We start from the raw sequence: 21,607 nt of genomic DNA, 5'->3' as shown, positions 1-21,607 counted from the left end.
TGCCACCAGCTTTATACTGACTTAAAAGCCTTTATCATGAATATTTTCTTTTCTTCTACAAACAGAAATCTGATTATCACTGTATTATTTTCCAAAAAAATTACTAAGATAAAAGTTCCTGAAAACTTCAGCATTAAGCTGCAAAGATTTCATGTATGACAACCTGGAATACTGATCCATAAAAATTATGGACTGTATTACAGCCTCTCATTGCCCCCCTGCCCAGATCAAGGCAGGTATCAGCATTTTTCTTCCATCATTAATGAACTATGTCAAAGCATGGACAAAAACTGTAATACTGTAATAGACGTAGGAAACCATGTTTCTCTATATGCTCCAGATGTACTTTAATTTCATATAATTTTTAATTTTGTATTTATAATTTCTAAGGATCTATATTTAATACAAAAATACATTCAAACACCATTGTAAGCATGCCTCCATCTGAAAAAAATCAGTTCTTTATTCTTATTTAGGACCTTAGCACATTGTTATGTAGTATTTGACATCAGAACACTAGCAGATTTTACAAAAATAAGTTGTTGAATGATCACACGATCAATTACCCATCAGCATTCTACATGGCTGTAGTATTCTACAGTAAAAAGCGGAGATTTTCAGGCTTATCGATTATATACAAATATATCCTTAAAGAACACTTCTTAAATGGCAGGGCAAGCTTGGCTTTTCTATTTAAAAAAAAACCCAAAACAAAACAAAAAAGAAGAGTTAGGCAATTGGTCCAAAACTCAAGTCAAAGTTTCACCACTAAGGGGCTACCTCTTTTTTTCAGGTAAAGATGCCCAGCAAAATGTGTATCCTTGCTTAAGATTAAATGTGATATACTCTAAATTAGCTGAAGACCATTACAATTAATAGATCTACAGGGCAACCATAAAATTCTTCCCATGCTTCTCAGTGATGTGAAGCCTTAGCTTTTATTTTCCCAGTTCTGTGAACTGTATTTCTCCTTCATGGTTTCTAAAGGAAATAAAGATAAAGCTGAAACCAAATATTCAACTCTCTTTTTCTTTTTTTTTTTTTTTTTTTGTTAAGTAATACAGATCTGTGACAGTTGTGATACTCTGAGAAGCGAAAGCAAACCAAGCACCATTTCTTTAGGATCTTTACCCTCCAGCCAAGGAAACAAACAACTTCAGCCAACAGCACTTTTACAGAACTATGGCTTGTTTTCAATGCCTTTATGGATATTTTATCAATTCTGAAGATACTAAAGATTTCACTAAGGCTGTATGTTACTTTCAAAGTATGTCAGCAAAGAAAAGTGAAGGAAAAAATTACTTGTTAGAGCCATGTGATACAACTGGTTGTATAGATGCAACTTGTAACTCTGTAAGAGGATTCACACTTAGATGTCGTTCTGGACTGATGAAAATGAACTCTTAGTTCATTTATAATTTAATGTTAGCATGTATCACAATGCTGACCTGCTGTTCTGTAGAAAACTTTTCAGGGGAAAGCATAGTTCATGAGCACAAAAATGTAATTAAGGGATTATGGCATTTCTAATGGAAAGACAATTCAAAAAACCCATTAAGGACATAAAGCAAATGTTATAGAAGGGGAGGGGGGAAAGCCCTCCAAGAACCCCCTTGCCTTTCTTTTGAAAATTTCTATTAGTTTATCTAGTTGCTTTTCAGAAATCAAAGAAACATGTCAAAAAGCTTTTTTTCTACCACATAAAATTAAGTATTTGCCTTCAAAGAACACCATGCACTCTCAAGTTTTTCCAGTAGTCTTACAAGTGATTTAAGATGAGCTCTTACATAATACATGGCTCTAAGTGTCACATCTACACATCTTTTAAATACCTCCAGGGATGGTGACTCCATCACTCCCCTGTGTAGCCTGTTCCAATGCCTGGCAGCCCTTTTGGCAAAGAAATTTTTCTTAATATCCAATCTAAATCTCCCTTGGTGCAACTTGAGGACAAGAAGATGATCAGAGGGCTGGAGCACCTCTTCTATGAAGACAGGCTCAGAGTGTTGGGCTTGTTCACCCTGGAGAAGGCTCAGGGGAGACTTCAAGTACCTAAGCCTTCAGCCTTCAAGTACCTAAGGGGGGCCCACAAGAAATCTGGAGAGGGACTTTTTACAAGAAGATGTAGTGACAGGACAAGGAGAAATGGCTTTAAACTGAAAGAGTGGAGATGTATATTAGGAAAAAAATCTTCACTGTGAGGGTGGTGAGACACTGGCACAGGCTGCCCAGAGAAGCTGTGGCTGCCCCATCCCTGGAGGTGTTCAAGGCCAGGTTGGACAGGTTTTTGAGCAGCCTCGTCTAGTGGAGGTGTCCCTGCTTGGAACTAGATGATACTTTCAACCCAAACCATTCTATGATGATTTTATAATGAAGAAAGACATTGAGGTGCTGGAGCATGTCCACAGAACAGTAACAAATCTGGTGAAGGGCTAGGGGAAATAGGGTTTTTTAACACAGAACAAAGGTGGCTTATGGGAGAACTTATTGGCTTCTACAACTCCCTGCAAGGAGGCTGTAGTAAGGCGGGTGTTGGTCTCTTTTCCCAAGTAACAAGATACAGGACAAGGGGAAATCATAGAATCATAGAATGGTATGGGTTGGAAGGGACCTTATAGACCATCTAGTTCCAACCCCGGTGCGATGGGCATGGTCACCTTCCACTAGACCAGGTTGCTCAAACCCTACTAATTAAAATTTACCTTCTTTCAGCTTAATCTAACCTCTTTCACCTTCTTGTAGTGAGGGGCCCAGAACTGAACACAGGATTCGAGGTGCGGCCTCACCAGTGGGGGATGCTATATTATCTATAGTATCTATATATAATATCTATAAATATTATGCAGGAGGATAATCACTGCCCTGGCCCTGCTGGCCACACTACTGCTGAAAGAGGCCAGGATGCTGTAGGCCTTCTTGGCTGCCTGGGCACAAGCTGGCTCATGTTCAGCCACCACTCAGCACCCCCAGGTCCTCTTCCACTGAGCGGCTTTCCAGCCACTCTTCCCCAAGCCTATAGCTCTGCACAGGGTTGTTGTGGCGCCAGTGCAGGACCCAGCACTGAGCCTTGCTGAACTTCATACCACCAGCCTCATCCCATTGATCCAGCCTGTCCAGATCCCTCTGCAGAGCCTTCCTATCCTCCAGCAGATCAACACTCCCACCCAACTTGGTGTCATCTGCAAACTTACTGAGGGTGCCCTTGATTGCCTCGTCCAGATAATTGATGAATATTAAACAGAACTGGCCCCAGTACTGAGCCCTTGTGAAAACCACTTGTGACTGGCTACCAGCTGGATTTTATTCCATTCACCACCAGTCTTTGGGCTTGGCCATCCAGTCAGTATTTTACACCTGTCTAAGCCACGAACAGCCAGTTTCTCCAGGAGAATGCTGTGGGAAACAGTGTCAAAAGCTTTACTAAAGTGTACGTAGACAACATCCACAGTCTTTACATCATCTACTAAGTGGGTTACCTTGTCATAGAAGATCAGGTTAGTCAAGCAGGACCTCCCTTTCATAAGCCTGTGCCCTGTGCTGACTTGGCTTGATCACCTGGTTGTCCTGTACATGTGTGCGATGGCACTCAAGATAATCTGCTCCATAACCCTCCCCAGCACTGCAGTCAGACTGACAGGCCTGTAGTTTCCTGGATCTTCCTTCTAGCCCTTATACATGGGCATCACATTTGCTAACTTCCAGTCAGCTGGGAGCTCCCTGGTTAGCCAGGACTGCTGATAAGTGAGTGATAGTGATCCAGTGTCCACTTCCACCAGCTCCCTCAGTACCTCGGGTGGATCCCATTTGGCCTCATAGACTTGTGTTTGCCTAAGTCGTGTATAGCAGGTTTGCTGACCATTTCCCCTTGGATTACAGGGGTTTAATTCTGCTTCCTGTCCCTGTCTTCCAGCCCAGGGGGCTGGCTACCCTGAGAACATCTGGTCTTACTACTAAAGGCTGAGGCAAAGAAGGCATCAAATACCTAAGCCTTTTCCTCATCCTTTCTCACTGTTTCCCCCCACATCCAATAAAAGATGGAGATTCTCCTTAGCCCTCCTTTTGTTGTTAATGTATTTAAAGAAACATTTTTATTGTCTTTCATGACAGTAGACAGATTAAGTTCTAGTTGGGCTTTGGCTCTTCTAATTTTCTCCCTGAATAACCTTACGTCCCTGTAGTCCTCCTGAGCTGCCTGCCCCTTCTTCCAAAGGTCATAAACTCTCATTTTTTCCCCTGAGTTCCAGCCAAATCTCTCTGTTCAGCCAGGCCGGTTGGCTCGTCTTTCAGCACATGGGGACAGCCTGCTCCTGTGCCTTTAAGATTTCATTCTTGAAGAACGTCCAGATTTCCTGGACTCTTTTGCCCTTTAGGACTGCCTCCTGTCAACCAGGCTCCTAAAGAGGCCAAAGTCTGCCCTCGGGAAGTCCAAGGTTGTAGTTCTGCTGACCCCCCCTCCTTTCTTCTCTGAGAAGTGAAAACTATGATTTTGTGATTGCTATGCCCAAGTCAGCCTCCAACAGTCACATCACCCACAAATCTTTCTCTGTTCACAAACAACAGGTCCAGCAGGATGCCTTCCCTAGTTGGCTCACTCACCAATTGTGTCAGGAAGTTATCTTCCACACACACTAGTAACCTCCTGGACACAATGCCTTCCAGCTTCTCTTGTTTGTTGCCCATGTGGCATGCATTGGTATAGATGAACTTTAACTGGGCTAAATTGATCCTTCCATTTTTTGGGGGAAGAAGCCCTAATTCCTACATTACCATTCTTGGGTGCTTTCATGGTTTCTAACACATCAATAACCCTTGTGTCTTTGCTGCCGCATAGATCTCCATCCCCTACCTCCACTGAGACGGCAGGCCGAAGGACCTCGTCCTTCACCATCCCTCAAACATTGCAATGCTGCCTTCAGGCTTCTCTCTAGTGAGCCTGTTTTTATCCCTTTTCCCTTTCAAATCTAGTTTAAAGCTCTATCAATGAGCCCTGCTATCATCTCCTGCGCAAAGATCCTTTCCCCCACTTTGAGATCAGTGTATCCTATGTGATCCCACATAACAAGTCACTGCTTTTGAAACAAAACCTTTAAAAGCGAAACAGAGAAAATTGAGTAAAAAACCCCAACCTTACAACTATCCATAAAACTTTCACCAGTTAATTATTTCCTCAAAATGGCTAAATACATTGTTCATTGGAAGAAAACGGATTTCCAGATAATGATTCTAACTGCTTTATTAGTAGGAAAACTGAAGTGCAACACTTTCATTGTGAATGATGAGATCACCCAAAAGCATGACTGTCCTGAAGGAGCTATCAAAGGGCCAGGAGATGATACACAATGTTGACCTGAGTTGATGTGATCCTGTGATAACGGTACCAAAGAATAATCACTGCTTTTGTGTGAACTCTGTTTTATGTCAACATTATTGAAAGTATTTGTGGCAAGGTTAGATAAGGGAACTCGGGAGATTAAATGAAGATCTATGAGCAACAGCCTGAAACACCACAGATAAAGCAGAAAAGAAACTCTTTGATTATTTAAAAATATGTGATACTGCCAATAAGTCTTTAAAACTGGTAAATTAATAATTTTAAGTAGTTATTCTGATTCTGTCTTGCAAGTCAGAAATCAGACTTTAATTTGAAACAATTATTTTAAAAAGGTTGTCAAGAATTAGCTATTAATTGTATTTTTAAAGTTTTTTTCAGCTTGTAACTAGCTACAAGCTATTAAAAACAGTAAAAAGTGAGAATCACATAAATTAAAACAAAGTAACAAAAAAACCCCAATACTTTTGTGACAAAACGAGGACCTCATAGAAGATCAAGTTTATCACTAGAATGAACACCTGAAGCAGTATTATCTATATTAACTGCATGAAAGATAAAAAAATGCATGAAAGAAAAAAAGTTTTCCAACACACAAAAATCAGATCCCACAAGAGCAAAAATACATAAATTCTAACAGAACCCAAGTGAACCAGCTAAATGAGTTACATGTTGGCACATGATACAATCAGAGATGCTGAGGAAAATATTTTGGAAAGAGAGATGATCTTAGAGATGGAGATACACCAGGCAAAAGAAGGTCTATTGGATTAGGTCTCAGCACTGGACATTTTACTGCACACACTAACAGCTTTGGAATGACTTTTCAGTAATTAGAGAAGAAATCTAGGCATTTCATGAACAGACCAATGGAATTATTTGCCTGGTGTGTATCACTAAGCTAAGGCAAGACACTAAGACAGAAATTAGAGTAATGAACATGAAGCAAAAGCCTACACTGAAAAGATAAAAAAAGTATTATTTGGTTCAAAGTATCAAGGGACTTGTGTTATGTGATTGTAATTTTTACACATAAATTTAGCATAGCTCTTTGGGACACTGGAATTCTGATGATGAGTACATCCCTATCTTATAAAATTTTGTTGAGAATAATCTTTTTAGACCAATCCTGACTGAGCAAGGATTACTGTCAGCATGAGGACACTGAAGGGATGCTCCGTGTTACTACTCTTGCTCATTCAGAAGAGTACTCTAGGATACAAATCCTGCTAGTTGGGCTATAAAGTTCTGCATTGTAATGGTTGCGTGGTACAGTGTTAGAATAAAGATTTCACTGGTAAAGCACCATTTATCTACCTGTGAATTATGCATTATTTCACTTTTCATGAAAACATGTCAGCTTAATATTTGGGAGCTGAAGCCATGCTTGAAAAATATTGTTACCATCGTAGACATCCAAATTTTTTATGTCACTGTGTATAGTCAAAGACTATTTTTAAAATGACAAAAGAAAAATAGTTGTAATTAGCATTTTGGATATCCACTTTATGCGGTTTTTGGACTCTAGATTATGACTCTGTTCATCACAGTTGATAAGGGCCATTAATACTAACAGACAGTACCAGCACTTTTCAGGCCAAACACCCACTCTGCCACTTTTCATAAGGCTGTAGGAAGGGTAATTTGTTTGGAAAGAAAGGTGTCATATCAAAAAGCTCAGTGGATGCCCTGGATCTCTGAATCCAGTATACCACTAAAGTATCTATCACAGCTATCTATCTTTTTGGGCAATGCCAGATTGCCAAATCTGCCAATTCAATAAACAGCTGGACAACTGCCAGTATGGAAGGTAATTACTGAAGGTAAAGGTACAGTTAGATGTCAACAACAGAAAACAGCAAAATAGAGATCATGTGTACAGCATGGATACCTATAGCCTGTTCAACTTCAGATAAAATGGACTACAGGGCATAGTGAAAAGTTTTTAAAATTCGTGCCAACTCACACAGCAATTTCTGCTTCACTAGAAAGAGAAGTCTGCTTTCTCACACCAGTAAGCCAGAATACAGTCAGTCATATCTGTCAATTTTAAGCAGTGGCAAACACTGTTAAGGCAAACAGTAGCCAGACTGCTTTACTTATAGCTATGGTTTCAGGCTGTAGGTAGAACCACAGATGCTATGGCTGGAATGAGCACCCGTAAAATTTGTAAAGCTGCCCAAAAGTTCCAAGTCTATGACTGCATACTAACAATATTTAGTTCTGAGATATTGTTGGAAAACACAATTTATTTATAAAGTTCTCAATTATCTATTTTAGCAGCATTTTTATCATTTTACTTCTACTTCCAGGGAGTAAGAAAACCCTAGCTTGTTCAGGTATATATCAGCTCTCTTTTTCTTTTAGAATTTCCCAGAATTCCTTTAACTGTTACTCAGTCAGCCTTTTCACTACTGATCTGTGACACTAGCATGCATCTCAGCATTCCTCCCTGGAAATAAGCACAATTCAAAGCAATTTCATACAATTGCTGAATTCATCGATATTACCCACTTTTTTCTCAGACAGGCTGTGTAAGTGAATCTCCTCTTTTCCCATATCACTCTTTCAGATGGCACCCTGCAGCATGCTGTACATCATGCAACAAGACTGTGGCTGTACAGACCTGCTTAAGTACGGGTTTCCAGTTTGACATTAATAAAACCCTTGCTTATCCTAAAGAGGCTTGTAGCAGAAAACCAGCAAAGATCTCCCAGTATATCTAAGTGTGATACAGATACCAGAATTTCCCATTTATGTGCAAGTTCGTGGGTGTGAAAAATGGATATTTTTAAAATCCTTTCCAGTCTTATTAGTGCTTTTACCTAGTATTAAGGGTGGTCTTGTTCTGTTTTTCTAGAAACTAGCATGAAATTACATTTATTCCAGGCAAAATACTACAGTACTTTGCTCTAAAATAACCCACCTTTACCTGAAACAAATTATGTTAGTATTACAGGATTGGTTAGAAATGTACAAAATCCTCCCCACTCGCATTTCATTATGTTGACATCTTCCATATGATTTGCTCATACTTCAATTCTGAAACAAAGACATACCTCATTTGCTGGAAACTAACTGTATAATTAAGTCAATATAAAAGTTATTAACGTGATGCCAGTATTATTTTGACTTGTATTATTTCACAAAAGCAACACAATTTCTTTGTCCATAAAAATAAATCGTGCCATATTTTGACTTATGGCCAGCCCTGTTCTGTTCCTGGAATCTGAAAGAGCTAACAATTTTGGATGGGAATCCAAAGAATAAAATCAAGGCTAATTACCTTGTCAGTAACACTAATATTACCCAAATTCTATTTTTTTTTAATTGAGGAGCAGAAAGCAGTTGAGTCGATTTTCTATGGAAATTTAGGGGTTGTTTAAATATTGAAGAACACAGTTTAAAGGTTGAATGTTCCATGCTGTTGAATAGCTGGCAAAAAAGAATTATTTTTTTCTTTTAATCTGTCAATTTCGACATGTTCTTTGTTTGGGACAGAAGAGAATCAATCCTCATCACTGATAGCTGCTTTCTGTACCACTCAATTGGGACATCTCTCTGTGACCTGTTGGGTTCATTCTGTCTCCCCCCAACAGCTGGAGGCTTGACTTCCCCAGCCATACACACATATACTTTCTAGAGGGCACTTGTATGTACTGTCTTAAACAAGTAAGTTGGAAAGTTGCCTCAGATGTCCTTTCAGACACACTGGAAAGAAATAAGATTAACCTTTGTTCTCCATTTTCACTTCTTCAAGGCTATATACAAAGTAAACTCCTTCCCACTCATTGGGACCATTATCCTAGATGTTATATTTGACTGCTCTGTATCCTTGGTCTAGCACATAGATACTATTTAGAAAGTCTGCTGCTGCTACTTCTTAAGTTTCTACTGAATGCATCCCCTTTACAGCTTCCATAGCCAAACCTTTTCTGGGCTCCTATACATGCACTTTATACTTCTTCATCTTACAAATGGCTGTTCCTAAATTCTACTCTGCTGTGCAGTGTTTTGATCCTATTATCCCCTGACAAATTTTTCCAAAAGTTTCTGGTACAATATCACATCAAACTTCAGCTTTTAATTAATACTTTCAAAACCCACTCTCCAAATTATTCTCCATTCCCAAAATTCATCCTGCCTCTCATGTTTCATTTATTCCACTGATGTTCTGAAGATTCTACACAATAGCAATAAAAACAACAATGAAAAAAATTCCTACATAAAGCATAGGACCCTAGTTCTGTTTTTCAAGCACCCTATGCTGTTGACATTTAAAGTCTTTTTTGGAGACTGACTACTACAATGATGTGAATTTTTCTAGTAAGCCAGGCAGATGTGTAAACATGAAGTTCATATGTATTTCATTTCATTTCTCCCCTGCCTACTTGTTTACCTTTAGATAATTAATTCCTTTGAGTGTGACTCTCTCCTGGCATAGCCTTGAAATGAATGGCAACAGGCAGCTTAGTAAAGGACACTGCTGCTAGTAAGACTGAGCTACACCTCACCCTAAGCGGCGCTATAGTAGCTATGAGCTTTCCTCATCTGAAGGTAAAGTTTACATTGTTACATTTGGTATTCCAAGGATAGCATTCACTGGGAAAAGACAATGTAGTTGGTAATGTTGCTAGGTGCTGGCTTCAAAAGCTCAGTTTGAGCCTTTATTCTTTATTTTCTAATCATACTAATTTTCCTCATGAAGGCAGGCACAGAGGCCAACTGATGTTAAGAACAGCAATGTTCAGCATATTGACCCACCTTGCTGACTTAAGAGCTATTATGGAGTTTAATGCTGCATACAGGCCAGCTTATATAGCATACTTTTAAATTAATCAGGGTTTTAGAAAGATTGATGTATTTATTGACTATTGGAGCTTGCAATTTTGGTAAAATTCTATTTGATCTTGGTATTATTGTTAAAACATAAATTAATCAGGGTTTTAGAAAGATTGATGTATTTATTGACTATTGGAGCTTGCAATTTTGGTAAAATTTTATTTGATCTTGGTATTATTGTTAAAACATTGAGCATAAGAATTATTTGATCTCTATATGACTGTACCTCTAAAACAAATTAACTCTATTAAAGCACTACTATGATTATTAATAATGTTATTTTTCAGTAATAGTGCTATTTAAGCTTCATTTAAAATTATGCCTTAGGAGTTCAAGGGGAGCAGCAAAGCCAATAAAGGATCACATTAAGGCTCTTGTTTCAATGTGTGAGAAGTGTCATTTAAATTTTTCAAGCCAAGTCTTGGCATTAGCTTGGGGGAACTTGGCTCTGCTCAAAGGAACAGCCATCTGTCAATGTCAAGAACAATCCTAAAGAGTAAAAACAGTGAACACAGAAGGCTGCACTGAACTTCTGAGTTAGAAACAAACAGTGAGCAAAGATTAATATTTATCTGAGTTTTCCATTTGTTTCCCCCATTGCAGACATATTAACATGTATGCCATGACTTCATGTTGCTATGTACTTTAGCAATGGAACAGAATAGTAACAGGGAAAAAAAAAAAAAAAAAAGGAAATCCAACTACATTTTAAATTGAACTCATGTCTCTGTAGAGAAATTAAAGTATATATTTTTTGGTATAAATCTTGGAAAATCTCAGCTGCACAACTCACAGTCAGGCTGTATGTTAACTGTTCAGCAGATTTTGTCAGTTCCATATGAAATATTTCCTCATTTTCTAATTTTGAAGTTTAAAGTACAATTTTGGTGACAGCATTACAGCTTTGACTGTGGGAGGAAAGCAGGACTAAGAAGATGTCAGTAAATTTTAGACAAGAAGAAGTAAGTTCTTGTACATTCATCTATGATACGGATGTTTTTGAAAAGTATATGATCTAGAGGACAAAGATCTTTTTTCCAGAGGGCACTGGGAACAGAGTGTAACTGTCTGAGCATCCCCACATAGCCCCAGCAACCCCAATTTGAATGACTGCTTCAAATAAGAAAGCAGATAGTCATTTCTCCACAGTCCACTCCCTGTTGCTACTAGTGTCAAATGATGGAAGTTTTTTACTGCAGTTCCGTGGTATATAAAAACTTTATTGCCAAACACATCTTCTTGTAAAATTAACCCTGTTACTGAAGGTTAGTTGCTTCTGTTGCTTAAAAAAATAACGATTATACTACTTTGTGCTTTTGAAGCAACTAAGTTATGGGAGTTATCTTCTAGTTTTTGTGAGGCTGTTCCAAAATATTTTCAAATATTTTAAACGATCACCACTATAAAAAAAAATCCAAATCATGTTACATTATCCTTTATCCTTTAAAAGTGAAAAAAAGGAGTGGAATAAATAGTAATGTGATAGTGACAATTTGTACCCCATCTTCATAAAATGGGAGCTCCCAAGCAGAATTCTATGAAACGCTACTTGCCCACAGAGTACTTGCAGCTAGTTCTTGGAAGGCTGGCTAGCCATACACTGCTGGCTTTAGACCTTGTTTCCAGCTGTTACATCACATGAAAGACAACTAAAAATACATTAAATACTTCTCCATACAAGCAACTTAAAAACTGCTGCAATAATGTTATGCCCTGAAAGTAGTTGTGTGCAAAGTCATGAAGAGAAGCAAGAAAAAAAAAAAAGATTACAATCTCTCTGTTAAAGTGTGGTCTGTGATACGGCAAGAGAAAACCTTGACAAGGTTCAATGTCAGTATTTCAGCCTGTTTTGGATATTCAAACCTGCATCAGATCTTCAACCTACAACACAGTCACAGATCTAACCACTATTTGCTGTTACAGTTTGGCCCATGCTTATATACCTCACTGAAATCAAAATCCAATGCCAAGGAAATAATGTACTGACAGCTACATCAAGTGTTCAGAACGGACAATAATAGAAGCTTCCCAGATATTAAATGGTCTATGTGGAAATTTAACAGGCTAAAGGTGCTTCCTTATAAGGCTGGAGGGTGTAACTTATTAGAAAGACAAAATTTGCAAACACAAATTAATGAAATGTGCAAACCGTGACGTTGGAGTGAGCTTCAGTTTCTGGAGCTGCTTGCCTGCCTACTGACAACAGTAAAGTCATACCAAACTTTCATGATACTGAAGATTCATCTCATGCTTTCTTCATTCCTGGTTTTCATTTATACTGTGGTCTCAGTGTGGCTACCTGTTTTGGGAAGTTTGGGTTATTTGTTTGGGGGTTTTTTCGTAGCCTTATTGTTCCCTCAGCTGGAGACTCCTACACTTCTGACAAAAGCAATTCTTACAAAGAATTTGACTTGAAAAACATATTACGCCTTGGGCCACTAGTATCAAGAATGCCTCACCTTAGACCAGTCACCCATTCTCCAGACATAGCATTTGGAATAGTCTTCACAGTCCTCTGCTTCTTTAGGTCTTGTGGACAAAACACATTTCTTGCGGGGATTGGTGCACCTCACAGTCCGATGCCGTACTCCCTTACCACACTTTACAGAACACTGTTGGAAAAAGATGTTTTTCAGATTTCTACAAAAGTCATAGTTACCACATTTTATTCCCTTCTAATGACCTCTGCCAGGCTAACATTAATATTTCAAGACTTCAGTGATTTCCTGACTTCCAATCTTCAATTGCATAGACACTGGATTTGCTAGAAACTAACAAATGAACAAAAATTCATTATGGGGCAGAAAGATAATAGTTGCATTTTCAGCTAAAAACATGTCATTAGATGAAAAATTATTTGCTTGAGGAAAACCTAGGCTTTTGGATAAGAAAACATCTGAAAAGTTATAATGAACTGAATGCAAAATATTATACTGAAAACATTAGGCAATCTTTGTTCTACAAATGAAAGGAAGTGTAATGAAAGAAAATCTACATAATATTCACAAGAATAAGATATGAAGCAACTTCAGAAAAATTCTGCTAGTGTCTAAGAGACCTTTTTTGGGAGGGAAAAAAGTTAAACTGGAAAAGTAAATATTCTAAAACTATGCAAGAATCCAGACTGAACTTGAAAATTCAAAGTCACTGCATACATAGCATGTGAAAACTCTCTTCGAGTTGCACAGAAGATCATAATCTATGCTTTTTCCACCATTCCCACTTACTCTGCCAAAAATTATGCCATTTCCTTCTCAAAACATTATCACTGCTTTTGATCATCCCATTGCTTGCAGATCAAAACTCTCCTTTGCCAAGCTGATTATAACTGCAGAAAGCAGTAATGGCCAGCTTCCAATATAATGGTGATAGTAGGAATGGCCATGGGAAACACCTCACTGTTCAAAATATATTTATTGCTTCCAACAGAAACATGCTCACTTACTTCTCCTCTCTTAAATAAAACAAACCAACTAAACAATCTGGGTTTCTTTCTCACACCTCTGAAAGTGAATACCATTCTTCTCGCAAACAGCCCTTGCATTATAGACATCTGTGTACCAAACCAGGAGCTGTTGCTGTGTACTTCTCTTATCTCTACCTTAGCATCTGCTTTTTGTCTTTGGAAACACTCCCTGTGCCTTTTTTCTTTCTTGTTTGGGGATTAAGGGATGCTGGTGAGTAGGGGACCTCAAAGAAGGGACTGCATCCACATTCAGAAGCTGCTGTTTGTAGTTTGAACCTGAAGGGATGCATAGCTCAGCTTCTGGTATGGGAGGCAATCAGAATTGCCTTTGCTCTTCCAATGGAAAGAGAAGCTCCAAATAACCCATTCAGCTTGCCCAGATGGAAGTGATAGCACCACCCTTGTTTCTCCACAGTCAATTACTTTTAGAAGTCATACAGCTTTTTAGAAGAGGAAGAAAGCCAAATGAAGATGCACATTAAAAGATCTTAAATTAAGCTTTTTGAATAACAATTACATCCTAAAGCAATGCTTCAGGATGCAATGTATGCAAAATTGTGTCATTTTGCAGGCCCTTTTGCCCACTGTTGTGCTGTTCGAACAAAAAAAGGAGGAAGAGGACAATTAACGACAAGGGGCTTCCTCCTAAATCTGATGTCCCCACCCAGAACCGCTTCGCGGTTCTGCAGGAGGCTAATGAGAAAGCACCCACCACACCTAATGAGCACCCTGCTGATGCACCAGTAAACAGGATCGCTACTGGTGCCTCCAGGAAGAAGCGGAGGGTCATAGTAGTAGGGGACTCTACTTTGAAAGGCACAGAGGCACCCATCTGCCGGCCTGATCCAGTCTCGAGGGAGGTGTGTTGCCTGCCGGGGGCTCGGATCAGGGATGTTGCTGAGAGGCTGCCTGCTCTAGTAAGTCCTGCTGACTATTACCCCCTTCTAGTGGTCCATGTGGGTGCTAGAGATATAGACAGCAGTTGCCTGGAGGACATTAAGAAGGACTACAGAGCCCTGGGAGAGGTGGTTAGGGGCTCTGGAGCTCAGATAGTTTTTTCATCGATTCTCCAGGGCAAAGGGGAGGACCTTAAAAAAGCTAGGCGTGTCTGGCAGGTTAATAAATGGTTAGAAAGCTGGTGCCATAGTCAGGGGTTTGGCTATTTAGAACATGGGGCTCCATTCGGGAGGCCAGATCTACTGGAGGCTGGTGGAGCTGGTCTGACAAAGAAGGGGAAGAGCTGTTTTGGTAGGAGGCTTGCCAGGCTGGTCAGGAAAGCTTTAAACTAGATGTGTTGGGGGAGGGGAGCATTGATCCATCCCAACATTCCTGGTCAGTTGCCAGCACCTGTAATAAGTGCTTGGAGCAATGTAGAGATGTTCCAGCTGCCCCAGCCATTGAGTCGGCTTCATTTGGAGCTCAGCTAAGGTGCCTCTATACAAACGCCCGTAGTATGGGGAACAAGCAAGAGGAATTAGAGATGTGTGCAAGGCTACGGGAATATGATGTCATTGGTATCACAGAAACATGGTGGGATGGCTCCTATGACTGGAATGTTGGAATGGAAGGTTACAGGCTGTTTAGAAAAGACAGGCCAGGCAGACGGGGAGGGGGCGTTGCTATCTATGTCAGTGATAGGCTAGAGAGTATGGAACTCTGTCTGGGGACGGGTGATGAGGTAACAGAGTGTTTGTGGGTCAGGATCAAAGGGAAAACAGCAACAGGGGACATTACGGTGGGGATCTGTTACAGGCCGCCTGATCAAGAGGACTCTGTGGATGAAGCGCTCTACAGACAGATAGGAGCAGCCTCACGCTCGCACGCCCTGGTCCTCATGGGGGACTTCAACCATCCTGACATCTGTTGGAGGGACGGTACGGCCCGGCACAAGCAATCCAGGAGGTTCCTCGATTGTGTGGAAGACAACTTCCTCTTTCAAGCAGTAGAGGAGCCGACGAGGAGAGGTGCCATGCTGGACCTTGTGCTCACCAACAGGGAGGGACTGGTTGGAAATGTAACGCTCCAGGGCAGCCTTGGCTCTAGTGATCACGAGATGGTTGAGTTTGAGATCCTCAGGACGGTGAGAAGAGCGTGCAGCAAGCTCACTGCCCTGGACTTCAAGAAAGCAGACTTTGGCCTCTTCAGGAACCTCCTTAGTAAGGTTTCATGGGATACAGTCCTAGAGGGCAGGGGGGCCCAAGACTGCTGGTTGGTATTCAAGGATCACCTGCTACGTGCTCAAGAGTGTTGCATCCCGACTAGAAGAAAGTGCAGCAGGAGGGCCAGGAGACCTCCATGGATGGACAAGGAGCTGCTGAGGAAACTTAGAGGGAAAAAAGAAGCTTATAGAAGGTGGAAGCGAGGACAGGCGGCCTGGGAAGAATACAGGAACATTGCCCGAGAAGCTAGGGACCAGGTTAGGAAAGCTAAGGCCCAGCTAGAATTAAGTTTGGCAAGGGATGTAAAAGATAACAGGAAAGGATTCTATAGATATGTAGCAAATAAAAGACAGGCTAGGGACAATGTAGGCCCTCTCCAGAAGCTATCAGGAGAACTGGCTACCATGGATTTGGAGAAGGCTGAGGTTCTTAATGACTTCTTTGCCTCAGTCTTCACCAGCAAATGCTCTGACCACACAACCCAAGTCTTGGAAAGCAAATGCAGGGACTGTGAGAACGAAGACCTTAGGCCCACTGTAGGAGAGGATCAGGTTCGAGACCATCTTAAGAACCTGAACGTGCACAAGTCCATGGGACCTGAAGAAATCCATCCACGGGTCCTGAAGGAGCTGGCGAATGAAGTTGCTAAGCCACTGTCCATCATATTCGAAAAATCCTGGCAGTCAGGTGAAGTTCCCGATGACTGGAAGAAGGGTAATATAACCCCCATTTTCAAGAAGGGGAAGGTGGAAGACCCGGGGAACTACAGACCAGTCAGCCTCACCTCTGTGTCTGGCAAAATCTTGGAACAGTTTCTCCTGGAAGACATGCTAAGGCACATGAAAAACAACGAGGTGGTTGGTGACAGCCAACATGGCTTCACTAAGGGGAAATCCTGCCTGACCAATTTGGTGGCCTTCTATGATGGAGCCACGGAACTGATGGACAGCGGCAGAGCAGTTGATGTCATCTACCTGGACTTGTGCAAAGCATTCGACACTGTCCCACATGACATCCTTGTCTCTAAATTGGAGAGACATCAATTTGATAGATGGACCACTCGGTGGATAAAAAACTGGCTCGATGGCCGCACGCAAAGAGTTGTGGTAAATGGCTCGATGTCCAGTTGGAAACCTGTAACGAGTGGTGTCCCTCAGGGATCAGTGTTGGGACCGGTCCTGTTCAACATCTTTGTCGGTGACATGGACAGTGGGATTGAGTGCGCCCTCAGCAAGCTTGCCGACGACACCAAGCTGTGTGGTTCGGTTGATACGCTGGAGGGAAGGGATGCCATCCAGAGGGACTTTGACACGCTTGTGAGGTGGGCCGATGCCAACCTTATGAAGTTTAACCAAGGCAAGTGCAAGGTCCTACATCTGGGTCAGGGCAACCCCAGGCACTGCTACAGGCTGGGCAGAGAAGAGATTCAGAGCAGCCCTGCAGAAAAGGACTTGGGGGTGTTGGTTGACGAGAAGCTTAACATGAGCCGGCAGTGTGCGCTTGCAGCCCAGAAAGCCAACCGTATCCTGGGCTGCATCAAAAGAAGCGTGGCCAGCAGGTCGAAGGAGGTGATCCTGCCCCTCTACTCCGCTCTTGTGAGACCCCACTTGGAGTACTGCGTACAGTTCTGGTGTCCTCAACATAAAAAGGACATGGAGCTGTTGGAGCGAGTCCAGAGGAGGGCCACGAGGATGATAAGAGGGCTGGAGCACCTCCCATATGAAGACAGGCTGAGAAAGTTGGGGCTGTTCAGCCTGGAGAAGAGAAGGCTGCGTGGTGACCTCATAGCAGCCTTCCAGTATCTGAAGGGGGTCTACAAGGATGCTGGGGAGGGACTCTTCCTTAGGGACTGTAGTGGTAGGACAAGGGGTAATGGGTTCAAACTTAAACAGAGGAAGTTTAGATTAGATATAAGGAAGAAGTTCTTTACAGTGAGGGTGGTGAAGCACTGGAATGGGTTGCCCAGGGAGGTTGTGGATGCTCCATCCCTGGCGGTGTTCAAGGCCAGGTTGGACAGAGCCTTGAGCCACATGGTTTAGGGCAAGGTGTCCCTGCCCATGGCAGGGGGGTTGGAACTAGATGATCTTAAGGTCCTTTCCAACCCTTACGATTCTATGATTCTATGATTCTATTCTTGGAAAAAGAGGCACAAACAGAGAGGAAGGCTCCCCCCATAGCCTCTCTGAAGCGAAATGGCAGCAATCATCTGCTGATCAACATCCCTTGGTACAAAAGTATGTCAAGAGACGTTTGCACTCTGAACCTAAGGTCTGGTAGCTGATAAGTGATGGCCTTAATTCCTTTTACCCCTAGTTACCCACTAATACAATCAGGACATTATTATATGTGCTTGAAAACTGGCCAAAAGAAACTATTCCAGGACATTAACTAGGTAAAATGTAGTAGTTCTACACGGCTGGGTTTCCTAGTCCCTAATCCCTTTGCCAAATCACTGCATGAGGACCATGAAAATCATCAGGCTGACCTGTGTCACTTGTCACTGAAAAAATCATATTCCCAAAATATAGTAAGCCATAAATAATCCCTGTAGACTATTTGTATAAACAAATGCAGCACCTCAGACCAGACTCCTGCCTCCCACACAGTCATGCAGTCCTGGCCTTCACAGCGCTGTGCAGAAGCGGGCTTCGGTCCAAGGCAATCCCTCTCCCTAGCTCTGATCAGCGTCCCATTTCTGAGCTGCTGTGTGCAGGCTACTTGTCTGTTCTGGGTCCCTTTCCCACAGGTCCTTGAACACAGAGTCCATTCTGTCATCATCCATCTGCAAAGAAATACAGACAATGCAGTAACAAGATATCAGGAAAGTACCATAACATACATTTTAAAGATGACAGATCACTGATCAGCCTGACTGTTATATGCCATGCATGTAAAGTCCAGCATTCTTTGAAAATACTCAGTCGCAAGACAGAATCAATCCTGTGTGAAAGGCTCATTGCTCTGAAGGAAGTATAAAAGCTCAGATTTCTTCATGTTCTTCAAGGTCAGGCCCAACTCAGATTGTGTGATTTAAATCACAGCAGCAAAGAAGGCTGATGCCACTTGGCAGAGCCCACATACCTGGAGAACAATCGTTCCAGAATATAATTTTTCCCAAATGTTCTGAATCTGCAGACTATGGCCATGTGCCCTTGAAAATCAAACAGCTCTGCCACTGATGAAGTACACAAGTGTATCCCACAAGACTTCGATTGCAAGAGAGAGTTTTTTAGGAAACTGAGATTTCACTAATCTGATCTAACCTTCTGTCACACATTCGTTGTAAGAAAATAAAACATTTAACTAAGGTTTTTTTATTATCAGTCCAGAGACATAATTTACAAATCACAGCCTGTCAAGATAATGCAACGGAGTTTAAGATACTTCTTCAAGTGCAAATAACAAACAACTAGTTATGCAAACATAGGCTTTAGGTACATTTCTGCTCAAAGCTAACAATATTTTGTTTTGTACTAATCACTAACACTGTATCAAAACTGGATATATTTTAAGGATCATGGTATCTTTTTACATTTCTCAGCAAAGCAATTAGCAACATTTAAATGTTTCATTTAATAAGCTGGAAAGAGTACAGAACACTGAAAATTTATAGCTGACAATGCCTCAGAAAAAAATCTAGACTATTGCATTTCTATCCATTAAGTGCACAGTGATGTTAACAAAATAAAATAAAATAAAATAAAATAAAATAAAATAAAATAAAATAAAATAAAATAAAATAAAATATCTGCTCAAGTATGTATATAATGAAATACAAATAATCCCTCCAAAGTGTAATGCCCAAGTCTGAGGAAGTCCAAACCTCAGTGGTTTGGTCTTACTTAAAATGTATCATACCTTGCATTTTAGCAATTTCAGTATTTCATCTTTTCCAAGAAAGGTGTCTTATGGTTCATTTTCCATAACTTCTTCAACAATATTTGCATTTTATTTAGTTTGCACTGTTTTCTTTAAAAATGCCATGTACAACTCCTCCAGATGACTGCAGCAGACCTATCCCAGTGCTTATTCCTGGGGATGCTAGCCAACTATTGCTAGCTGACCTCCCCCACCTTGAAAGGTGGCAGATACTTTAACAAAGACCACACAATTCTTGGAGACTTCCTTAGTCATAATTCTTATCTGCCATATGGAAACAGGAAGGCAAACAGGATGGGTCACTGTTACAGCCTGGCCCGTCAGTGCATGAAGCAGGCTGTCAGCTTTGCTGGCAGGGAGATCAAATGGGGTGGGCTTTGCAGGGCAACGGCTACATGCTGCAGCTGCCTCCTGGGGGTAAAGTCAGAGAAACAAAGCTCCTTCTGCTTCTTCCACTAATCCACCATCAGAGTCTAGTTCTACCTATTGATTCACATACAGAAAGGTGCAGGGGGAGGGAGGAGAAAAGCGAGGGGAAGGTGCTCTAGACTTCAAGTCGCATCAGTGATGAAAACCTGATTAACAGTTACGTATTTATTTATTTACTACTTGTGCACCAAAAGCTTACTGAGAGCTTTTAAAGGACAGAAGCCTTGCTTGAACAAAACCCTAAAACATATTATTAATTAAAAGCATGGGATTAAATCCATCTTTATATAAACAGCATTTAAATTTCAACTTCATAGTACATATCAGTGTGTGAGAACATTTCCTCAGGAAAGTAATGAGTTGCTTTATTGAATAAGAATTTATGTAGGCATGGTGCTTAAGGGATCTCTTCCATTAAAACTCAGGGGAAACAGCAGCCAGTGTTTCTGTTTTCCCTGCAGTTTGCATTATAGCCTTTTGGATGTATGTATATACATATTCATTGCCAGAGGCAGTCATGTCTCTTAGCTCCTAAGATTTTTACATCTAGATATTACAGTTTAATTTAACCAAAACAATATTACCTGGTCTGGCATGGCTGTTCATTACACTTGTGGATTTGTGGTTCAGGTTTTGTTAAATATTTGCACTTCTTGTTGTCCACAAGGCTGATATTCTTGTTCATAATCTTTGTGCAAGAGACTGTTGTCTTTCTTTCACCTAGTTTAAAATAAAGCACGCATGTGGGGAAACCAGGAATATGCAACTTCATTAAAAAAGGAAGGACAAAGGTATCTTTATCAGTTACAGCTATTTTACGTGCAGTTTGGCTAAAAGAATTGTAAAACCTGTACAAGAAAATGAAAGCTAGTAGGGAGCCTAAGAGATGTATTAAAGTTTGTAGGGAACAATGTGATTCTCTAATCCAGTCTTTGCACACTACAGTAAACAGAGTTTTGCTACTTTATTCATGTAACTAGTCATAGGCCGAACCCTTAGTCTTACTGGAATAATTGTTTCTTTCTTAATCACTGAGACCCCAGCATTGAGAAAATCTTGCAGAAAAAATACATAGAAAAGTATGGCATCTAATTAAGATATAAAATGGGGAAATGAATGGCAGGTCCTGCTGCTCCGTCTTGCTGAGCTTAGTAGTTCTGCCTGGTTTAGCAGCACACTGGTAGGCTGGCTGGCATCCAGCTGAAGGGAATCAGCACATGCAGCCTTCAGTAAAGAGTCTGCACTATTCCCCATGAACCAAAGAGGCCACACAACTGACCTGATGTGTAGGGTAATCATTTAGGAAGTTGGGTGCTGCCTGCAGGGACCTAGAGCATGTTCTGTACAGAAACCTTGCCCTGATGCATGGGTTGGAGCCCAGTGTCACTTGAAGCTGGAAGTGTCATAAAGCAGAATTTAATGTAAGCAGTACTACTACCACAAGCAATAACTTGCAATCAGACTGGAGCCTAATTTTTAGAAAATTAGCAATCCTTGTATTAA

General features: G+C 40.9%; 1 protein-coding gene across 1 annotated transcript in view; it reads right to left on the bottom strand.

Moving 5' to 3' along the window:
* Positions 1 to 21,607, bottom strand: part of ADAMTS19 (ADAM metallopeptidase with thrombospondin type 1 motif 19) — a 147,811-nt gene that overhangs the window by 10,759 nt on the left and 115,445 nt on the right. The window contains exons 19-21 of the mRNA XM_030470481.1: positions 20,689 to 20,824; positions 18,374 to 18,578; positions 12,631 to 12,783 (exon numbers count right to left, since the gene is read on the bottom strand). Coding sequence (XP_030326341.1) covers positions 12,631 to 12,783; positions 18,374 to 18,578; positions 20,689 to 20,824 — 494 coding nt within the window. The remainder of the gene's footprint in view (positions 1 to 12,630; positions 12,784 to 18,373; positions 18,579 to 20,688; positions 20,825 to 21,607) is intronic.

Source organism: Strigops habroptila, chromosome Z, assembly GCF_004027225.2.
Source record: "Strigops habroptila isolate Jane chromosome Z, bStrHab1.2.pri, whole genome shotgun sequence".
Taxonomy (NCBI): Eukaryota; Metazoa; Chordata; class Aves; order Psittaciformes; family Psittacidae; genus Strigops; species Strigops habroptila.
Note: the sequence above shows the minus strand (reverse complement) of the source record. Positions and strands in the feature narration are given on the sequence as shown.